At 43.2% G+C, this 17,601-nt stretch overlaps 1 protein-coding gene across 2 annotated transcripts in view; it reads left to right on the top strand.

The window, feature by feature from the left end:
* Positions 1-17,601, top strand: part of PRKCB (protein kinase C beta) — a 222,512-nt gene that overhangs the window by 194,159 nt on the left and 10,752 nt on the right. Inside the window, exons 16-17 of one of the 2 annotated variants that reach the window (XM_018561827.1) lie at positions 2,787-2,927; positions 15,041-15,557. In XM_018561827.1, coding sequence (XP_018417329.1) covers positions 2,787-2,927; positions 15,041-15,199 — 300 coding nt within the window. In that variant the 3' untranslated portion in view covers positions 15,200-15,557. Of the gene's footprint in view, positions 1-2,786; positions 2,928-15,040; positions 15,558-17,601 lie in introns of those variants that run through there. The other variant, XM_018561835.1, reaches the window with a different exon arrangement.

A 17,601-nucleotide genomic window follows, 5' to 3' on the forward strand; every position in this document is an offset into this window, starting at 1 on the left:
TGGTGCTGTAAGAGAGAGCTGACAATTATTTATAGGGAGAGATATTGTTGTTTTATTTTTTGGCATTGGTACATGTCCCACATGGTAGCGCCCGTTTTCCCACACTTTTTGTTGGACAATAGTTTGGGCAGAACTAAATAGCAAGATTCGTTCCCCACAGACTTTAACCCTTTCGCTGCCATTTTTCAAATCAGCTGGCCAAGCCATTTTTGAATTTTCTTCAATTTTTTCCTATTGATTTGATTTTCAACTGCTGCGTTGCTAGCGTTTGTAAAAGACCCCCCAAACCATATATTTTCTGAAAGCGCAGGCCCGGAGAATAAAAAGATGGTGATACTAAATTTGTAGGCCCTGCGATAATTGCGCAAATGTTTCTCAAATTAATATTAAACCGATAAAAATACACAATTCAATTGTTAAAACACACCAAAATCAGTATCCGTGCACAAAAAAAAATATTTTTTGACTAAATCTAAAAGATAAAACTGTATTGAGTTAATAAATAACAAATATTAGCAAATTTGTAATTGCGCCTTTTTGCGAAAAGACGCTTAAAAGTGTGCAAACTTTGAGCAAGATTTGTTTCTGCACACTTCCCGATCTATAGAGCCGACCTGTGACAGCTTCTTTGTCACAGGTCGGCTCTAACTATGAGGATGAGTGGAAATCGCTCACCTCATAGTTCTCCTTTTAACTGCTCCATTTGGTGTAAGGAGGAAAATAACAAAGGTGTATACTGATCCTCCAAGCCAGCTGGCTGTGATAGCGCTCCCTCCAGCTTGTCCCCTTTTACGCTGCAGCAATGGTAAATCCCTCGGTGTCCTCGCATCCTATATACTGACTGCGATGACTCGGGGACCTTAATTGCTGCAGCGGAGGAGGAGAGAGGCTCCAGGGACCGTTCGAAGAGCAAGTCGGCTCCAAGTTTCAGGTGAGTATAACTTTTTTTCATTTTCCTCCCTAGACCAAAACGAGTATTGCGGGCAGGTAGGCGCTACTGTAAGAGTTAATAAAATGTTCTTCAATAATGAATCTACATTGTTGTGTTACAGCTTTTATGTGACATTAGTGGTCAGGCTAGTATCTACTTGTAACTTATAATGTAACGGTTTAGTGAAAGGTTTAAATGTCACCCTGTGCTCCTTCTTTAGGAAATATAAACTGCTCCATTGTGTCTGTAGTTGACTTCTAAATTATTTTAAGGAAGCATAATAAAAATAACAATAAAAGCAATACTACAGCTAGATATGCATAAAGGACCACCTAAGGGCAGTGCAACGTGTGGCATCGTTCTGGGTATGCCTTACCCTGTTTTTGGTTTGTATTCTAATAAAAAAGTAACTGTTCCTGGCTAATCCACAAGACTCTCTGACTTTGATTATGTAAATCTGTGTAAAGCTACATTACCTTTGAACTCGGCAGCATGTTTTCTGAGTAACAGCAGCCATTTGTGCACAGCTGTGCTGCCTCCATAGACTGCAGTGACATAAACTAGCGTCTGTAGCACATCTCCTCCACTCCGCACATCCCGGGCGCACGTCTTTCCGTGTCACTAGCAACAGAATTGGTTGCTAAGCCAAAACATCATCCGCGGTGTCGTTAATCATACCGTAAATAGAGGGGAATTGATCAAATCTGGAGTAGCTGTGCATGGTAACCAATCAGCTTCTCTCTTCATTTTTCAAATCTTAACTGAACAAACTGAAGAGAGAAGCTGATTGGTTGCCAGGTACAGCTGCTCCAGTTCTACAAAATTCCACTCATTCTGTTTACTTTAGGGCGGTGCACACCTGGGCGATCCGTGACCGCGCGGCAATCATGCACGATAGGGAGTCACCCATCACCGACGATCGGTGCCATTATTTTCTAGTTGCGCCGGGCGGATCGAGGGGTTGCCCGCCGCTATTCCGCCAGTGCGTCCAAACATGATAACGGCTAAAATAGCTGCGCGTCGTGTATTACAAAAAAAAAAAGGTACATGTACCTTTTTTCTGCGATTGCCTTGCAGTTGTATCCCATTAAAATCAATGGGGCAACGCAGCAATCGTCTGCACCGGCCCTTAAAGAGCGCAAAACTGCAGAGCTATCCAATAAAGTCAAGCACACCTCATGTTGTACAATGTAATTAATAAAATGACTCCAGGCACAAATTTTATTAACCCTTGCAGTGGGGCTACCAAACACTGCAAGGGTCACCTGCTCATGAAAGGAAAGGTGAGGAAAAAAGGTTTTCCCTTACCTGATCCTCAGAGCCAGCTGGTTCCTGGAACCGCCTCTTTTTTTGGGGGGGGCGGGGAGCTGAAAGTGGCTGGAGCTAAATTTAACTTGCGGTTGCTGAGAGCTCGTATGGCATTCCTTCTTCATCTGCTGCAAGTTACCAGATAATAGTGGAGATGACCAGAGGATGTTGGAAGGCTCCAGTCTGATGACAATCATATGCACATTTGTTACAAGAATTAAACAAATATTAATGAGACATTTGCCAATCGCGGATTCTCATGATGGGACGGCGTAGTGGTTAGCACCTGTGCTTGTGCGGGCTTCCTCCGGGTACTCTGGTTTCTTCCCACATTCCAAAGACATTCTGGAAGATTTATTGGCTCCTGTCTAAAATGTATGCATGTGAGATAGGCTCCTTAGATTGTAAGCTCCTTGAGGGCAGGGACTGATGTGAATGTGCAGTATGTAAAGCGCTCTGTAAATTGTTGGCGCTATATTAATACCATAAATAAATGATTCAGTCTTCACTACCTGTTATAATTAAATTAAGTTCTCTTTCTCGGCAGCTTATGACGAAACACCCCGGCAAACGCCTGGGCTGTGGACCAGAAGGGGAGCGAGACATAAAGGACCACGCATTCTTCCGATATATAGACTGGGAGAAGCTCGAGAGAAAAGAGATCCAACCGCCCTACAAGCCAAAGGCGGTAAGCTGTCCCCGCAGTACCATGCCTCTTTCTTCGTCAACCTTGTGCTGCCGTCTGTGCCGACCGCGCTCTGTTTTTGTGTGCTTGCGTATTTGTGGACACTGTGGTTGTGGTGCGTGTTTTATGTGTCATTGCGCTCTGTGTGTTCACTCTATGGCTCTGTGTGTGGTGGTGTGGTCAGTTTTGTGTATGTTTGCACACAGTACGTGTACATTGCGCATCGCATAGACTTTGTCTTAGTCATTAGGTTATAACAGCTGAAGGAAACTTCTTTTTTCAATTTCCTCAATCCTGGCCGAAGCTTTTCTTCCCAGCTAGAATAGTGCTGTCTCTTTAGTTTTTGTGAGCCCTAAAATTCTTTAAACAAAACATATGTATACAATGTGAACCAGAATTCCACAGGGTTTTGTATCCCACCCAGCAGATGTGGTACCTTTTTTAATTAATGGTTTTGTTTTAACATAAACCTGTGCCCAGACTATGCACACTAAATAATTTACATATTCTAAACAAGCACTGAAAGCACGTTAACACAATCCCTCATTCACCTCTGTAGCTAAAGCCATTGTGGAGAAATGCATCTTCAAATTTCACAACAGAGGCACTGAAATCTCAGCTATTTTATGTGGAAGCAGAATCTTGACCGCCTACCAGCCCTCTAATGTAAACACACAACAGATGCTGGAAACTTTTAGAAACCAACTGAAAACAGACTTCACACCACCGCACATGTATGAAGTAAACCGAGAACATAGAAAATAACTGTTTTCTGTCTACCCTATTCACCACATACATCTGCAGTGGTGTGCAGGATAACGCAGCTCAACAGACATGGTGCGAACAAGCCCTGAAGCAGGGGTAGGCAACCTCAGCACTCCAGCTGTGGTGAAACTGCAAATAATCCCATCATGCATCTGCCTCTGGGAGTCATGCCTGTGACTGTCAAACGCTTGTAATGCCTCATGGGACTTGTAGTTCCACAACAGATGATGTGGCGAGGCTGCCTAGCCCTGCTCTAAAGTCTTTGTTGTAATCTTTGAGGATGAATTACTTCACATTACATGCAGCTACAGAGATCAACGAGTGCTCATTTTAAAGCTTTTTTTTACTTCTTGCTAAGAATATGTAAATATTTTAATGTTTATAGTCAGATGCACGTCAAGTTCTTTTTGTTTGGACCCCACTTCCCTTCCCTCCTTTCTGCCTTTCCACCTTCCTAGTTACCTGATATATATATAAAGACACTGGACGTATAATAGCCTAGCCTTGGCAGTGGAATAAATCTTCTATTGTTTAAGCAGTAAGGTTTTATGACACCAGACTTCATGGCTTTGAGGGAGAACGTTTCAGACAATCAGTGATAGCATAGCAAGAAAAAAACTCCTGGAAATGTTAAAGAAGCTATCCCTGCACTGCAAGGGTTAAAAGAGAACTATGGCCTAAAAATTTTTTTTTATCCTTTCCAAAAAGGGGTTTTAAGGGTGCCCCCTAGTGGTGGTTATAGGCTCTGCACGTGTCACTTTGCTTATGCTGGGCAAGGCGACAGTGTCTCTGGAAAGGGCATCCCCGACCCCTATACTTACCGCAGCTCCATGGGCCACTAAAATCAGTTGTGTTGCTGAAGCTATCCCTGCACTGCAAGGGTTAAAAGAGAACTATGGCCTAAAAAAAATTTTTTACCCCATAGTTCTTTTTAGGATCACAAGAGGACATCTAATAATGTCCTCTGGTGACCCAAAACTCCGTATATAGCAGGCTATTGCCCACCATATACTGGGGGCGCAGAGCCGCGCTGCAGCCGGGATGGATGCCAACAATACTGTTGAGATCCACCCCGCTGGCTGATTGACAGCTGGTTCTGCCTCTCTAGAGCTGTGCATACCCCCTTCCCTGTCCTGTTCCTCCAGTCGGAAGAGGGGGGAATCCCTGCAGGGAGTGGTGACAGTCAGGCAGAGGATCGGGAAATCAGCGGTATGTGTTCCCTCACTTCCCGATCAGTAGAGCCGACCTGTGACAGCTTCAGTGTCACAGGTCGGCTTAAATTATGTGGAAGAGTGTTTTTCCCTCACCCCATAATTCTCCTTCAGGTGCTCATTTCATCTAGGATGTAAACTAAAAAACTTCATACTCACCTGATCCTTGAAGCCGGTTGACTCTTAGCCCGGTCCTTCCAGCCTCACTCACCCCCCAACACAACAGCGGTCTAAGCAACCTTAACATCCAATACACCGTGTATAGGATGTGAGGATGTTTCGGGACATACCATTGCTGCAGCAGAAGGCGAGATAGGCTGATTAAACCGGTCTAGGAGCCACCCAGCTCCAAAGTTTGGGTGAGTATAACTTTTATTTTGCACCCTAGATGAAAACAAGCACTTAACCCTCATATTGCAGGGGTAGCTCCACTGCAAGGGTTAGGAATAATTCTTCCTGCAGTTCTTCTTTAACTCCATTCAGTTAGGATTTAAGGCATTCTCTGAGTTTTTATTAGTGGTATTCCCTGAATAAAATAAAAAGAAAACAAAATGTCTTTATACTTAATAAAGTAAAGTGAGGGGAGCCATAGCAATAAGTCGGCATTCTCCAATCTTACAGTGAAACCGAAATGTAGTTACTGCATTCCTTTCCAAAAAGGGGCTTTAAGTGTGCCCCCTAGTGGTGGTTATAGGCTCTGCACGTGTCACTTTGCTTATGCTGGGCAAGGCGACAGTGTCTCTGGAAAGGGCATCCCCGACCCCTATACTTACCGCAGCTCCATGGGCCACTAAAATCAGTTGTGTTGGTGACCCATCGGAGTGGTGACGCCATTGCTCCGGTCATGTGACAGTGCTTGGTTCTAGCGATTAGTTGCTAGCAATGGGCACTGTCGCATTGGAGCTGGTAATGCCGCCAGATCCAGAGGAGCAAGGAGCTGCGAGGAAGCACTTGTAAGGTAAGTATATGGGGTTTAGGGAGGTGCCCTTTCTAGAAACATGGTCAGCTTGCTCTGCGTGCAAAAGTTAACAGTGTCTCTTTAAGAAATATTAAATCCTATACAATAAAAAACTGGTGAAGAGAAACCTGGAAGTGTTGCCTTTTTAAAGAGAACCTGTCACTAAGCAAAGTACCTGTGGGTGAAGCAACAGATGAAACCTGACTTCCAAAGCAGCGGCTTCACTACTGTGTTTGACAGCCAGAGAATGACAGCTTCTGCATGGTGCTTGCCACACAGGTATTTTGCTTTGTGACGTATTCCCTTTAAAATGGCCAGTTGAAAAACCGATCGCAAGAGGCAACCGAGGAATGATCATCCTGTGGTTAGTTTTCCTCCGTGATTTTCAGCATTTGAAGGTCTAGGGAACGCTGGCATGGAGGGTGAGGAGGAGGAGAGGTCACATGACCGTGTATACCCCTCCCCCCGGACTCGTGTTTGCCTTTCTGTGACCTATTTTAGTGTGAGCAGGAGAAGCTGAGGCATTCTGACAGTTTACAAGACAGCAGCAGTCTGAATAATTCAATCTTTGTAGTTTGCAGTTACATTTATTAAAAATGCACCATCTGTTTTTGCTGCTTCTTTCTGAAAGGTATACGCTGCAGAGCGTTATGCATTTATTACATAATGCCCCAGCATACGGCTTGCGGTGTTAATCACATAAATGGCTGCGGAAAAAAGAAAAAGCATGCTCACGTTTTAAAATAGAAATGAGGATCTAAGAATGTAAAGCCTCGCTATACCAGTTATATCAAAATCTAACCTATCTAAAGACTCGTTCACCCAGCACACAGCTTGCAATTTTAATCGACACAGGTTCAATGCAGGAGCACTTAGAAAATAATTGTTCATTGTCCCTATTCAAATCCATACATGTGGGGTAGGGATACACCGATATCGGTATTTCGGTTACAAGTACCAATATTTTTTATTCGGTACTCGTCGATACCGGAAGTCCCATTAAGGGAACCAGGCAGCATGTAATGACTCGCCACTAGGCTTCCCAATTAGCAGGGAAGCTGTCCCCATGCTTCTCGTCACTAGGTGATGAAGCATGGAGCTGGCTTTCTGTCCAATCAGGAAGCCGGGCGCAGTGTAATGATGCGGTGCCCAGCTTCCTGATTGGCCAGGAAGCTGGCTCCATGCTCCCTCGTCATGAGGTGATGAGGGAGCATGAAGCCGGCTTCCCAGCCAATCAGTAAGCCGGGCAAAGTGACAAGGGAGCATGGAGCTGACTTCCCGGCCAATCAGGAAGCCGGGCAACGTGTAATGACTTGCTGCCCGGCTTCCTAATACTAGAAGTATCGGGCTAGACATCGGAGCATTTGGACGAGTACTCGCCCAAATACTCGGCATCGGCACCACTACTGATACTAGTATCGGTATCGGTGCATCCTTAATGTGCGGTGGTTTTGCATCAAAATTCCGTATGTCTGTTAAGTAGAAGTGGAACTGTAGTCAGTCTATAGACATTCAATTCTTTACAATTTTGTCTTAACAAGCAGTAAATGAGCTTTAAAAGCGGTCACTGGACTTTGTAGCTGCAGGCACCATGGGGTAATTAATCACCATAATTGTCAGCAGAATTTCAGCAGCTCTACGCCTCCTTCAAGCAGTGACTATGTCAGCCTGCCAACCTTCTGTTCTTAAATATAGCAACGAGGGAATGCAAAGGAAGAGACCCGACTGCTGTGAACTTTGAGAATATATTGCCCCACAGTGCCCGCAGCTACAGACATCAGTGAGGGCTTGTTTACTGCTTGGTAGAAGTATGTACATATTTGAATGTCCATAGCCTGGCCACAGTTCTTTAAGCTTTTGGCACTCGACGGTACCGATACCGGTACTTCCGGTAGCATAGAGCCAGCATCCTGGGCAATCAAGGAGCCAGGCGGCGTGTCACTACCCACCACCCGGCTTCTTGATTGCCTGGGAAGCCGACTCCATTCTGTTTGGCCGGCTCGATGCAGATTGGCCAGGAAGCCGGCTTCCCAGCCAATCGGCGCCGAGGCCGGCCAAACAGATCTGATAATATGGTGACACAACCTCCACCGTGCAGACACCTCATTCCCCTCACATCGAACCTTAGAAGCAGTCATTACCGTACCACAGATGTCCCTCGACCAGCTGGGCAGACACCGCTCTCCAAGCTCTCCCGGATCTGCCCGCGTGATCGGCCCTCAGGCTGCTACTGCGCATGCGCAGACTGCCCAGCGATCTTCTCATTCAGAAATCCTCTAACAGCATCAAGCAGGTGGTGCTGGCGCTGTGCACACAGGAGACGTGAGCAGATCCGGGAGAGCTTGGAGAGCGGTGTCTGCCTAGCTGGCCGAGGAACTGGTACGGTAATGACTGCTGCTGATGATCCATGTGAGGGGAATGATTTGTCTGCAGGGTGGAGTTTGTGTCGCCATATTATCAGATCTGTTTGGCCGGCTCGATGCTGATTGGCTGGGAAGACGGCTTCCTGGTTCCATGTTCCCTCGCGGAACTGCCGGTCAGAGGAAATCTCCCTCTGAGCAGAGGTTCCGGTATTGGGAAAGGTACCGGAGCATTTGGGCGAGTACGAATACAGAAAGCCTGAGGAACCAAAGTGTCAGTTTTAGGAAGATTCTCAGAGCCACTTATTGGCCGCTGACCTACCTTGGAAGTTTGAACATCTCAGTTAGTGATAACCAAGCATAGAGAGAGGAACTTGTACAGAGCAGAAAACAATACCCTTTCTTCCATTAGACTGTGTTTCATTAAAGCTGCACTCCAGGCAAACATCTAATTCCACAGTTGAACTGCAAATATGGGAGCAGTTCTGCTTGCCTAAGGATCTGTATTTCTGCCGATCCAGTCCTGAGATTTGCACAGTATGGCAGACAACACAGCCAGGCTGGTGACCTGATATTTTTTCTACTGCAGTAATACAATATAACCCAGTCTTCTCACTGCCCTAGGCTACGATTGGACAATGAAGGAGCATCAGTAGACTGATGAGCTTGGCCTTTTCCTCTGGTCGCCATGTTCCTTGTCCATATATCTCCATGCAGTACACCTGATTAGTTCTTAGTTCTGCCCCTTCCTTTCCCATTTTTAAAGAAGAACTGCAGGATTTAGTAAAATTGAACCTTGCAGTGGGGCTACCCCGCACGGCAAGGGTTAGTTGCTCATTTTGGTCTACAGGTGGTATGTCCCGGCAGTGGTATTTCCCTCGGCGTTCTCATGTCTAATAGACCTGCATTAGACGTGATGACGTCACGTATCCTTAGACCACCAGCGCCCGGGGAGGAAGAGGCACTGAGGGCCAGGCGGGACTGAGGATCAGATGAGTATATCTGCTTAATTTCCATCCATGGACCAAAAAAAAAAAAAAAAAACACTTAACCCTTGCAATGATGGGGTAGCCCCACTGTTAGGGTTAATTTTAATAAATCCTGGAGTTCTTTAATTTAAACTTCTTTAATTATCTTGTGCAGGGAACTATAAGAGGCTGGTACCAAGTCAACTTTCTGTGCTTACACTAATTACATTTAAATGGCATTGTTCATGAATATGCAATTGTGATAATCGGAGGTGTTTTTATATCTGCCTAGAGTCGAGCTTTAATGAAAGAGAAGCCAATATTACACACATTAATGTATGTAATATGTAACTCTTTCCAACATTTACTTTGCACATATTAGGTGAATAAGCCTACATCTAAAGCCAATGTCAATCATAGTGAAACATTAAGCTGTTTTTGGGTAGAGACAACTATTGAAAAGAGGGAGGACTAAGGTTTGGAGCCTTGAAGCAAACTCGCAGTGACATTCCCCTGTGTATTCATTACACATGTGCTCTCGCTGCAAATTCCTTCCAGGTCCATTTAGCACCTTCTGGTGTGCGCAGAATGTCTGGGACAGTTTGTCACAAATGTGCAACTCACACAAAAGGAAGAGGTGGAGCTCCACGGCCGGGTGCTAATGACACTTAAATGGGTCATAGCTCATAGCTTAGTTGTAACTCACAAAAATATTGCTGGGATAGGATTCCAGTGCTTGAATTAAAGTAACCCTTTGTTTACTAAACCAGTAAAAAGTAGCATCCAGAGTGCAATGAAGACGCATTCAGTTCCCTGTACATGCCTATGTCCAGTGAGTTCCCAAACTTTTGAGGAGAAAGTCCCTTCCATCCCATTTCTTTGTTGTTAAAGTGATGGGCGTTAATATGGGGTTGCAGGAGCGGGTTGGCCAACCTTCGAAACTCTCTGCAAAAGTTAGGTTTAGCATAAAAGCGTGCCTCTGGATTAGGGACCAGGGTGCTGTATATGCAGGAAAAAGCTGTGTATAGCCATCTTGGTGTGCCTGTATTGACTACACTGGTATAGCAATGGTCAGATTTGCTTTGAGCATGTTATAATAGTTGGCAATCAGCTGCTAAAATGGAATTTTTTTCCCAAGTACAGTTCAAAAGGAAAACACCCAAGCCCTGTTATCATAAAACTCTGCACGGACACTATTCACTGAAACCAACAGGCACGACGTCTGCTGTGTACAGAAGGGACTTCTGAGCGCAGGTTGATGCAAGTAGCTGTAACGAGTACTATAGGCTTGTAGTACCTTGTATTGGCAGTGTCCGTGCACTATATACAAAGGTTCAATGAACAGTGTAGCTCCTAAACTGTGCTGAACCGAGCATCATGTTGATAGGGGTTGAATACTCCTCAGATGCCAGTATAGACTAAGCATATGAATGGCAATTCATTACAACCTCCCCAACCATTTTATGCACTTAGTGAGTCTGTCACTTGTGAAATATCTCATTCAAGTATCCAGTTTATTCCTCCAAAATTACATTTTTAATATTCTTTATGTGCCACAAAAGGCTTTCTTTTTAGCATTTTACTCTTTCCACAGAAATTTGGCCTGACCCTCAGCTGAGAGCATGCCCTACCTTAAAGCTGGCCATACACTATACATTCTGATTGTACATTCTCCTTTAGATTTACCAAAACTATATATTATACGGACAAACCTAAACAATCTAAGTTTAGTTTAGTTTAGATTTAAAGGACATTGTACAGTCAGATAGTATAGGGTATCGTCCGCTTAGGGGCACGTATACATGGAAGTCTTTGTCAAGTTGCACAGTAACCACTACATGGAACTCTGTGCAGATTGCCTAATGTGAGGATAGCATCATTTGTGCACATGAAATATATTGACAAGCACCGGAGGCCGCCAAACGCATTACAACTTAATTATACAATACCTTAAAATCTTCCAACATATTGAGTGCAAGGGCCTGACTAATTGATTGATTGGATTGTTTAGGTAGGTCCTCATATTACATGGTTTTGGTTGATCTAAAGTTGCACAGAGATTGTATAACCAGATTGTAATGTGAATGCTGAGCCTTAGCATCCATCTTCTGTGTACAAATGATGAGCTCCACTTGGCGAACTTTGTGCTTTATTCCTGCTGCTGTACTGTGCTCTGCCAGATACTGCATAGATCAAGTCATATAGGTGGTACCCATGTGTAATAAGATCGTTGCTAGATATTTTTTTGTTACAGAGCTGCAAAGTGATCCACCAATGTGCTCTCAAACAAGCTTATTGGAGGATCATGTGCTAAAAAATTGTGGCAAGCAGCAGCTTTCCCACAATTGTACGTGCACCCTCTTAGTATCACACAAGGTATCATTGTATGTATAGCCTATCACTGAACCACATCCAGAGTTGCATCTAGGCCTGCTGCAGGTTCTTTTACCCATTGTTCCTAGTGGAGAGAGGTAATTTTAGGCTCTGGGACAAGATAAGAGCATGGCTCCATGATGGCTTAAACCAAACTGTCCGACCCAAGATTGTCACCCTGCTAGTGAAAGAATAAAGCCCCAATTGTTCCCCAGCGTTCTTCATGGAAGTAGTGAGTGATCAGGGTAGCATCTAATAAGGACTTATAAGCATTACATTTAAAAACTTCCCCTGCTGTTTTAATTGCAGAAGTGCTAAATTTTCAGAGCCTATAACCTCTAATAGTGTAAATAAATGTTTTTTGTAAGGAGTAGTTAGGCGTTACCAACATGCAAGAGGCTCTCCAGAAAAGAGATGAATTCTATCCCCTTAAAGTGGTCGACCACTGAGATAAAACCTTTATTAGAAGAGGTGCTTTCACAGATAGCTTTGAGTCTCCATGGAAGTACTTTCCTTTGCAACTATCAACAAGTCATGCTGATCACATTGTACTTCACAGACTGAAGAGCCTCTTTGAAGAGCTACCTCTTAGAATACTTAGAAATAGTTTACCTCTTGCCTGTGGAACTATTTTGAGAACAGTTGTAGCTGTGATCAATCTGCATTCCATTACCAGAGTAATTACTTTACTGGGAACACTAGATTCATTAATAGACTTGGAATACCCGTTATTATCGTGTTTAAAAAACCTTTTCACCCAAAACAATATTTCAGTGTTAAGTTTAAAGACCACCAATGTGATCCTAGTGTCAGGAACAAGCTCTCCATGTTGCAGTTATGGGTTTGACCCAAACTGGGGCTCCCATTTTGAAGTTCAGCATTGGTGTCACACTCTTGCTACTGAATTTCCCTTGTTATAGAATAGAAGAATAGGGAATCATGAAAAAAACAACGTATGTTGCATTGTTGTAATGTGCTCTGTTGAGGTTTGGAGATTGCATCACCAGAATCCTCAAAAGATACAATCAACCCAGAAAACAATTACCGTATATACTCGAGTATAAGCCGTCCCGAATATATCTGAAATGTAGGGATGTTCAGATACCAAGTACTGTACTTAGTACCAGTACAGATACTATTCCAGCTCCAAGACTAGACTATAGATAAATTTAAAAGTTGCAGGAACCGATCGTCTTCCAGTGAGTATGAGAGCAGGGATTTAAATGGCGTTTGAGTCCCTGACTCCTCCCACAAATACAGGCTAATAAATTAGCCTTCATTAAATATAAATCTATATATAAAATATAGGATGCACCTATACCTTTTTTTTAGACCAAGTACAAGTACTTGTCCAAGTCCTCACAGATACCAATTACTGATACATCTCTGTTTAGGGTCATGTGACAGTTTTTTCTAAAACGATACAGACTAATGATTTCAGGATAGTGGTTGAGCGCCAGGGCCAGGTCCCAGCTCTGACCGTGGTAGTTCTCGTGAAAATGCCAAGTTTCGGCACTGGTATCTGAACATCCCTCTGAAATGTAAGATTTATCTAATACATTAATAGAGAAGTAGGTTTTTATGGCTGGATCTATATCCTTAGCCAAGAAAGCACAAAATCCTCCTTCAGGTCAGAAGCGACCAGTAGCAGCCCCAACAAAGCTATTTTTCATTTTCTTGATGGAAGTAGAAAAAAAATGATTTTAAGATGGTTGTTTGTAGTTGAACTGTAGCGTCCATAAGCAGTTGAACCAAATCGTAAGTATACTCAAACAGCAGCAAACCCTTCTGATTCTGTCCACCATGGAGATCCATTCTCCTGGAGGAATGTTCAGACTTGGTTCTTCTTAAAGTCTCATTCACCTGGTCAGTCCATCAACCTGTCTTCATTGTTTTTGTCACAGAAATGTGTGATGAAACATCATTACCATTGGGTGCTACTGTTTAAAGAAAGAAGAAAAAGAAGTAAGTTTCACAAATTAGCCAATCGGATACCAGCTTTCAGTTAACAGTTTCCATTGTTGTAAACGGTTTGTGAGAGCTGGGAAAGGATTTGTTGTTGTAGGGTACAATTCCACTTTTTTTTTAATGTAAAATAAAATCCCTGGCGTACCAATAATCTAGGTCCACCAGTTAAGAAGTTCTCTAGCTAACAATCTGGGTAGATCAGTTGTTTTATTTGCGGCATAAATTAAAATCTGCCATTCCCACCATTTGTTAGCAGCTGTTGGGCCCTGAAGTTTGAAGTTTTTAACTTTTCTGTGACTGTCTAGCCCTGAATCACACCATGTCACACGTCCTTTTTCAATCCCTGTCTTTTATGTTGTCTCCGTGTTCTGTTCATGTCTACGCTGCTTTCAATGTAAGGGAGTCTGAATGGCTTCAGATTAGAAGGTCATCATTTGAAGAAAAAAACAAATCAAATTTCCAGGGGCACATTCATTACAATGCTTTTTGATATTGTACTTATTTTATGTGCATTTTTGGCATGCATTACTTGCCTTGCTCTTGGGTCCTTTTTTGTTTCTAGGTATTATTAGGACAAAGATCAAAGTCCAAATCCTTCCGAGCTCTTTCATTACATTGCGTGTTGAGTTTGTGCTTCAGATCTTTGCTTTTAGGCATTTCTGCCTGCACTACTATACTTAAGGTATATCTAAAGCACAACATTTTATTTCCAGTTTTGGAAAGATTTGGGTTCTATTTTTGTCTGTTTCCCTGCTGGGGAAATGCGTACTCTTGATTTGCTTCACCGACTAGTGACATCAGTACTGAAAGTGATGGCAAATCCAAAATTTTGAGTTGTCATCAGAATAAAAGCTTTCCAGTATGGAAACTTGTTCAGGTGACAATTGTGCAACAGGGAATTTCTCTCACATTTTTTTTTTCTCAGGATGAAAATTTCTTTGTTTATCAGTTTCCAAATAAAGAGCTGTCCCAGGCAGTCCATGTTGCCTTATAGAAAGCTTTGACAGCAGTCTTGAACTGAAGAGTGAACAATGTTTGCTATGGGGCAGCACAGACTGTCGGAGTTTGTTCTTTTGTCCGTTGTGTAAGGGTTTACCTTGAACATCCATTTAATTTGTATGCAATCAGATGGGTCCTTCTACTACCTAGGGGTTAATAAATATATATTAGATTGTACAATCCAAGCATAACCTGACAAGTGTAAGGTGTACAGAGGCCGTTTAACACTTGATGGAAAAAGTTTGTTTTGCATGAACATAGAAATTGGCTGTAGACCATCCACACGCAGTGCTTGATGTGGCATCCTGGGTGGAGAAAGTTCTAATCCACTTTTCATCTGAAGCCATTAAATAATATCCTTCCCCACTCTTTGTGTTTCAAGTACCTCTCCTTCCTTCAGACTTCCTTTCTTCCACAATTTTTTTGTTTGTTTGTTTTTTTTTTAATTTAATTATTATTATTTTTTTTTTTTACATTTCCCATGGTTTGTTTTTCTTCCCCCCTCCTTCCATAGTGCGGCCGAAATGCTGAGAACTTCGACAAGTTTTTCACCCGCCATCCACCAGTGCTAACGCCACCTGACCAGGAGGTCATCAGGAACCTCGACCAATCAGAATTTGAAGGATTTTCCTTCATTAATCCTGAGTTTGTACAACTAGAGATAAAAGACTGATGAAATGGTTGCCTGTGTTTCCCCTGGGTACCTACAACTCTCGGCTGTCCCACCGTAATCTTCCCTAGGTTGGCCTGGCCACACTGCTTGTCCCACCAAACCCCTTTACTTTGCGTTACTATAGCAGCCACCTTACGAAGTACTGTATGTCTGATCCAGCGTGCGTGACTAGGCCTCACTGTGTGTACAGAAGCCTGTTGTCTGTGTCTTGTGTGTTCATCAGTAAGCCAAAAGACAGAGGCTACCATGGTGGAGTTTTTGAAGGGATGGCTCTTCTTTTTACCCTTAGCAACCTAGCACATTGATCCAATTAATTCTCCCATGCTGCACTAGAAACATATAAGAAACACTGGGGGTATCGAGAAAAGTTTTTCCTTCACACTCATGTGGAGGCCTGAAGTGTGCACAAAGCTCTTGGGCGCATAGACTAAGTAGGACCTGAACACTTGCGGCTAGCAATGTAAGCCGATTTCCCCTAGGCACAAGAGGACTGTGAATTTTTTGGACAAGCAAGTTACCTACTATTTGTATATCTATATGTTGTAGCATTTGTTTTCCTGTCAAGTCCAAAGGATACAACAAGTATGGGTTCTACTCCTCATCTGAAACCTGTGAATTTATTTAACATTGAGATCAGATGTGACTTTGCAGTGCCCTAAGCATGTCATTGCTGGTTGGCTTAAAAAGAACCTTTTGACTAGTCTATGGACATTCAAATACGCATATATTCTTAACAAGCTTTAATTTAAGCCCTCATTGACCTCTTTAGCTGCAGGCAATATGGTGAAGTGCATTCTCATGTATCACTAGAGTCATGCAGACAGCTTAGCTCCCCCTCCCAGCACTTACTCAGTAGCCTTCTTATTTCTAATGCAAATTTGTAGGCCAGTTTTCGGGGGGGGAGGAGTATGGTGCACTGAACTGCTGAGTTACTACTGGAAGGGGGGAGCTGATACAGCTAGGAGGGGAAGCTGAGCTGCATAGTCACTAGTGGGAGTGGGGTAGCTGAGCTGCCATAAGAAGGATTGGAAAACATTAGTGCTGCTGCCCTGGAATTTAAGGATTAATTGCTTCACACTACCTGCAGCTACAATGAGGGCTTGTTTTAAAGCATATTTCATGCTTGTTAAGAATATCTAAATAACTGAAATGTCTATATCCTTGTCACAGGTTAATATATGAAGTTTACCTTTGTTAGAAAAATGGGGTCTGCCATTGTTGCTTAAAAATGCGAGCTGCCTAGCTTTATTGCTGATTTTTTTTGGCTGTAGTATGCTTTGAGTCACTGATCGAGATTAAAGCAGAACTACACCCTCCTAGTCAAGGAAGACGCCATCTTAGCCTTTATTTGGATTGAAGTTTCCATGGTGCTGCACATGCGATCAGCTTTGACACCAGCCATTTGAAGGCTTGAAAGATTAGGAGGTGAAATAAGCACACTGGCAGCCATGACAGTTGGTATACCTTAAAAGTAACTGTTTTGGGAGACATTAAATTGGTGGGTAAAGTTCCTTTTTTAAATGTACATATGAGGAAAGTAGCATTGTCATAGCAAAACATGGGGAGCTTACTTGGACTGATGACAACAGCAGTTTGGCTTGGCATCTCACAACTGTATAAGGAGTGTGTATGATTAGGGCACATCAGACAACAGTGGAAATACAGCTGGAACCTTCCTCTAGAAAAGTGCAAAACAGTATAGCAATTCTATCTAAAAGTGCTGCAAGCATCATAAAGGGTCACATTATATTGTCAAAACCCATCTTCAGGCAAACCAAAATACTACCATTGCATTGGGGTTACCCACCCTCATCACTGCAGGGGTTAACTGCCCGTTGATGCCTAGGGGGACCAGAGTGGAGCTCTTTTATTTAATTGATCCCTGCTCTTTCAGGGAGGAGTCAGCACTCGCCTTTCTCCTCTCCACTTCGGCTGTTGGAATGTCTCTTGGCATCCTCACGTCTAATGCAGGTCTATAGAACCTACATTAGACATGACGATTTCAGTGGTCCTTAGTCCTTAGACTGACAGAGCAAAGGAGAAAAGAGCCTGCTGGGACCAGTCTAGTAGCCTGGAGGGAGCCAGCAGGTACAGGGATTAGTGAGTAAAATAGCTTCCTCTTGTTCCCTAGACATAAAGAAGCACTTAACTGTTTGCATTGTGTAGGTAGCGCCACTGCAAGGGTAGTTTTTTATTTGGCCGGAGATGGGCTTTAACATTCTAAAAGAACTTCAATTATTTCATACAAAATGTTTTATTGTCTCCATTCCTCTGATCATCGGGCATGTGAAAATTTTAATTTTAAGTCCAGTTTGTATTGCTGCTCTTCTTTCTGATTATGTCTTAGCTAACAGATCTGATCTAAGAGAAAAGAAAGCACTCGGCACCCATGATGCAACGGA

The sequence above is a fragment of the Nanorana parkeri genome, unplaced genomic scaffold (assembly GCF_000935625.1).
Source record: "Nanorana parkeri isolate BGI_ZX_2015 unplaced genomic scaffold, ASM93562v1 scaffold19, whole genome shotgun sequence".
In the NCBI taxonomy this organism is placed as follows: domain Eukaryota; kingdom Metazoa; phylum Chordata; class Amphibia; order Anura; family Dicroglossidae; genus Nanorana; species Nanorana parkeri.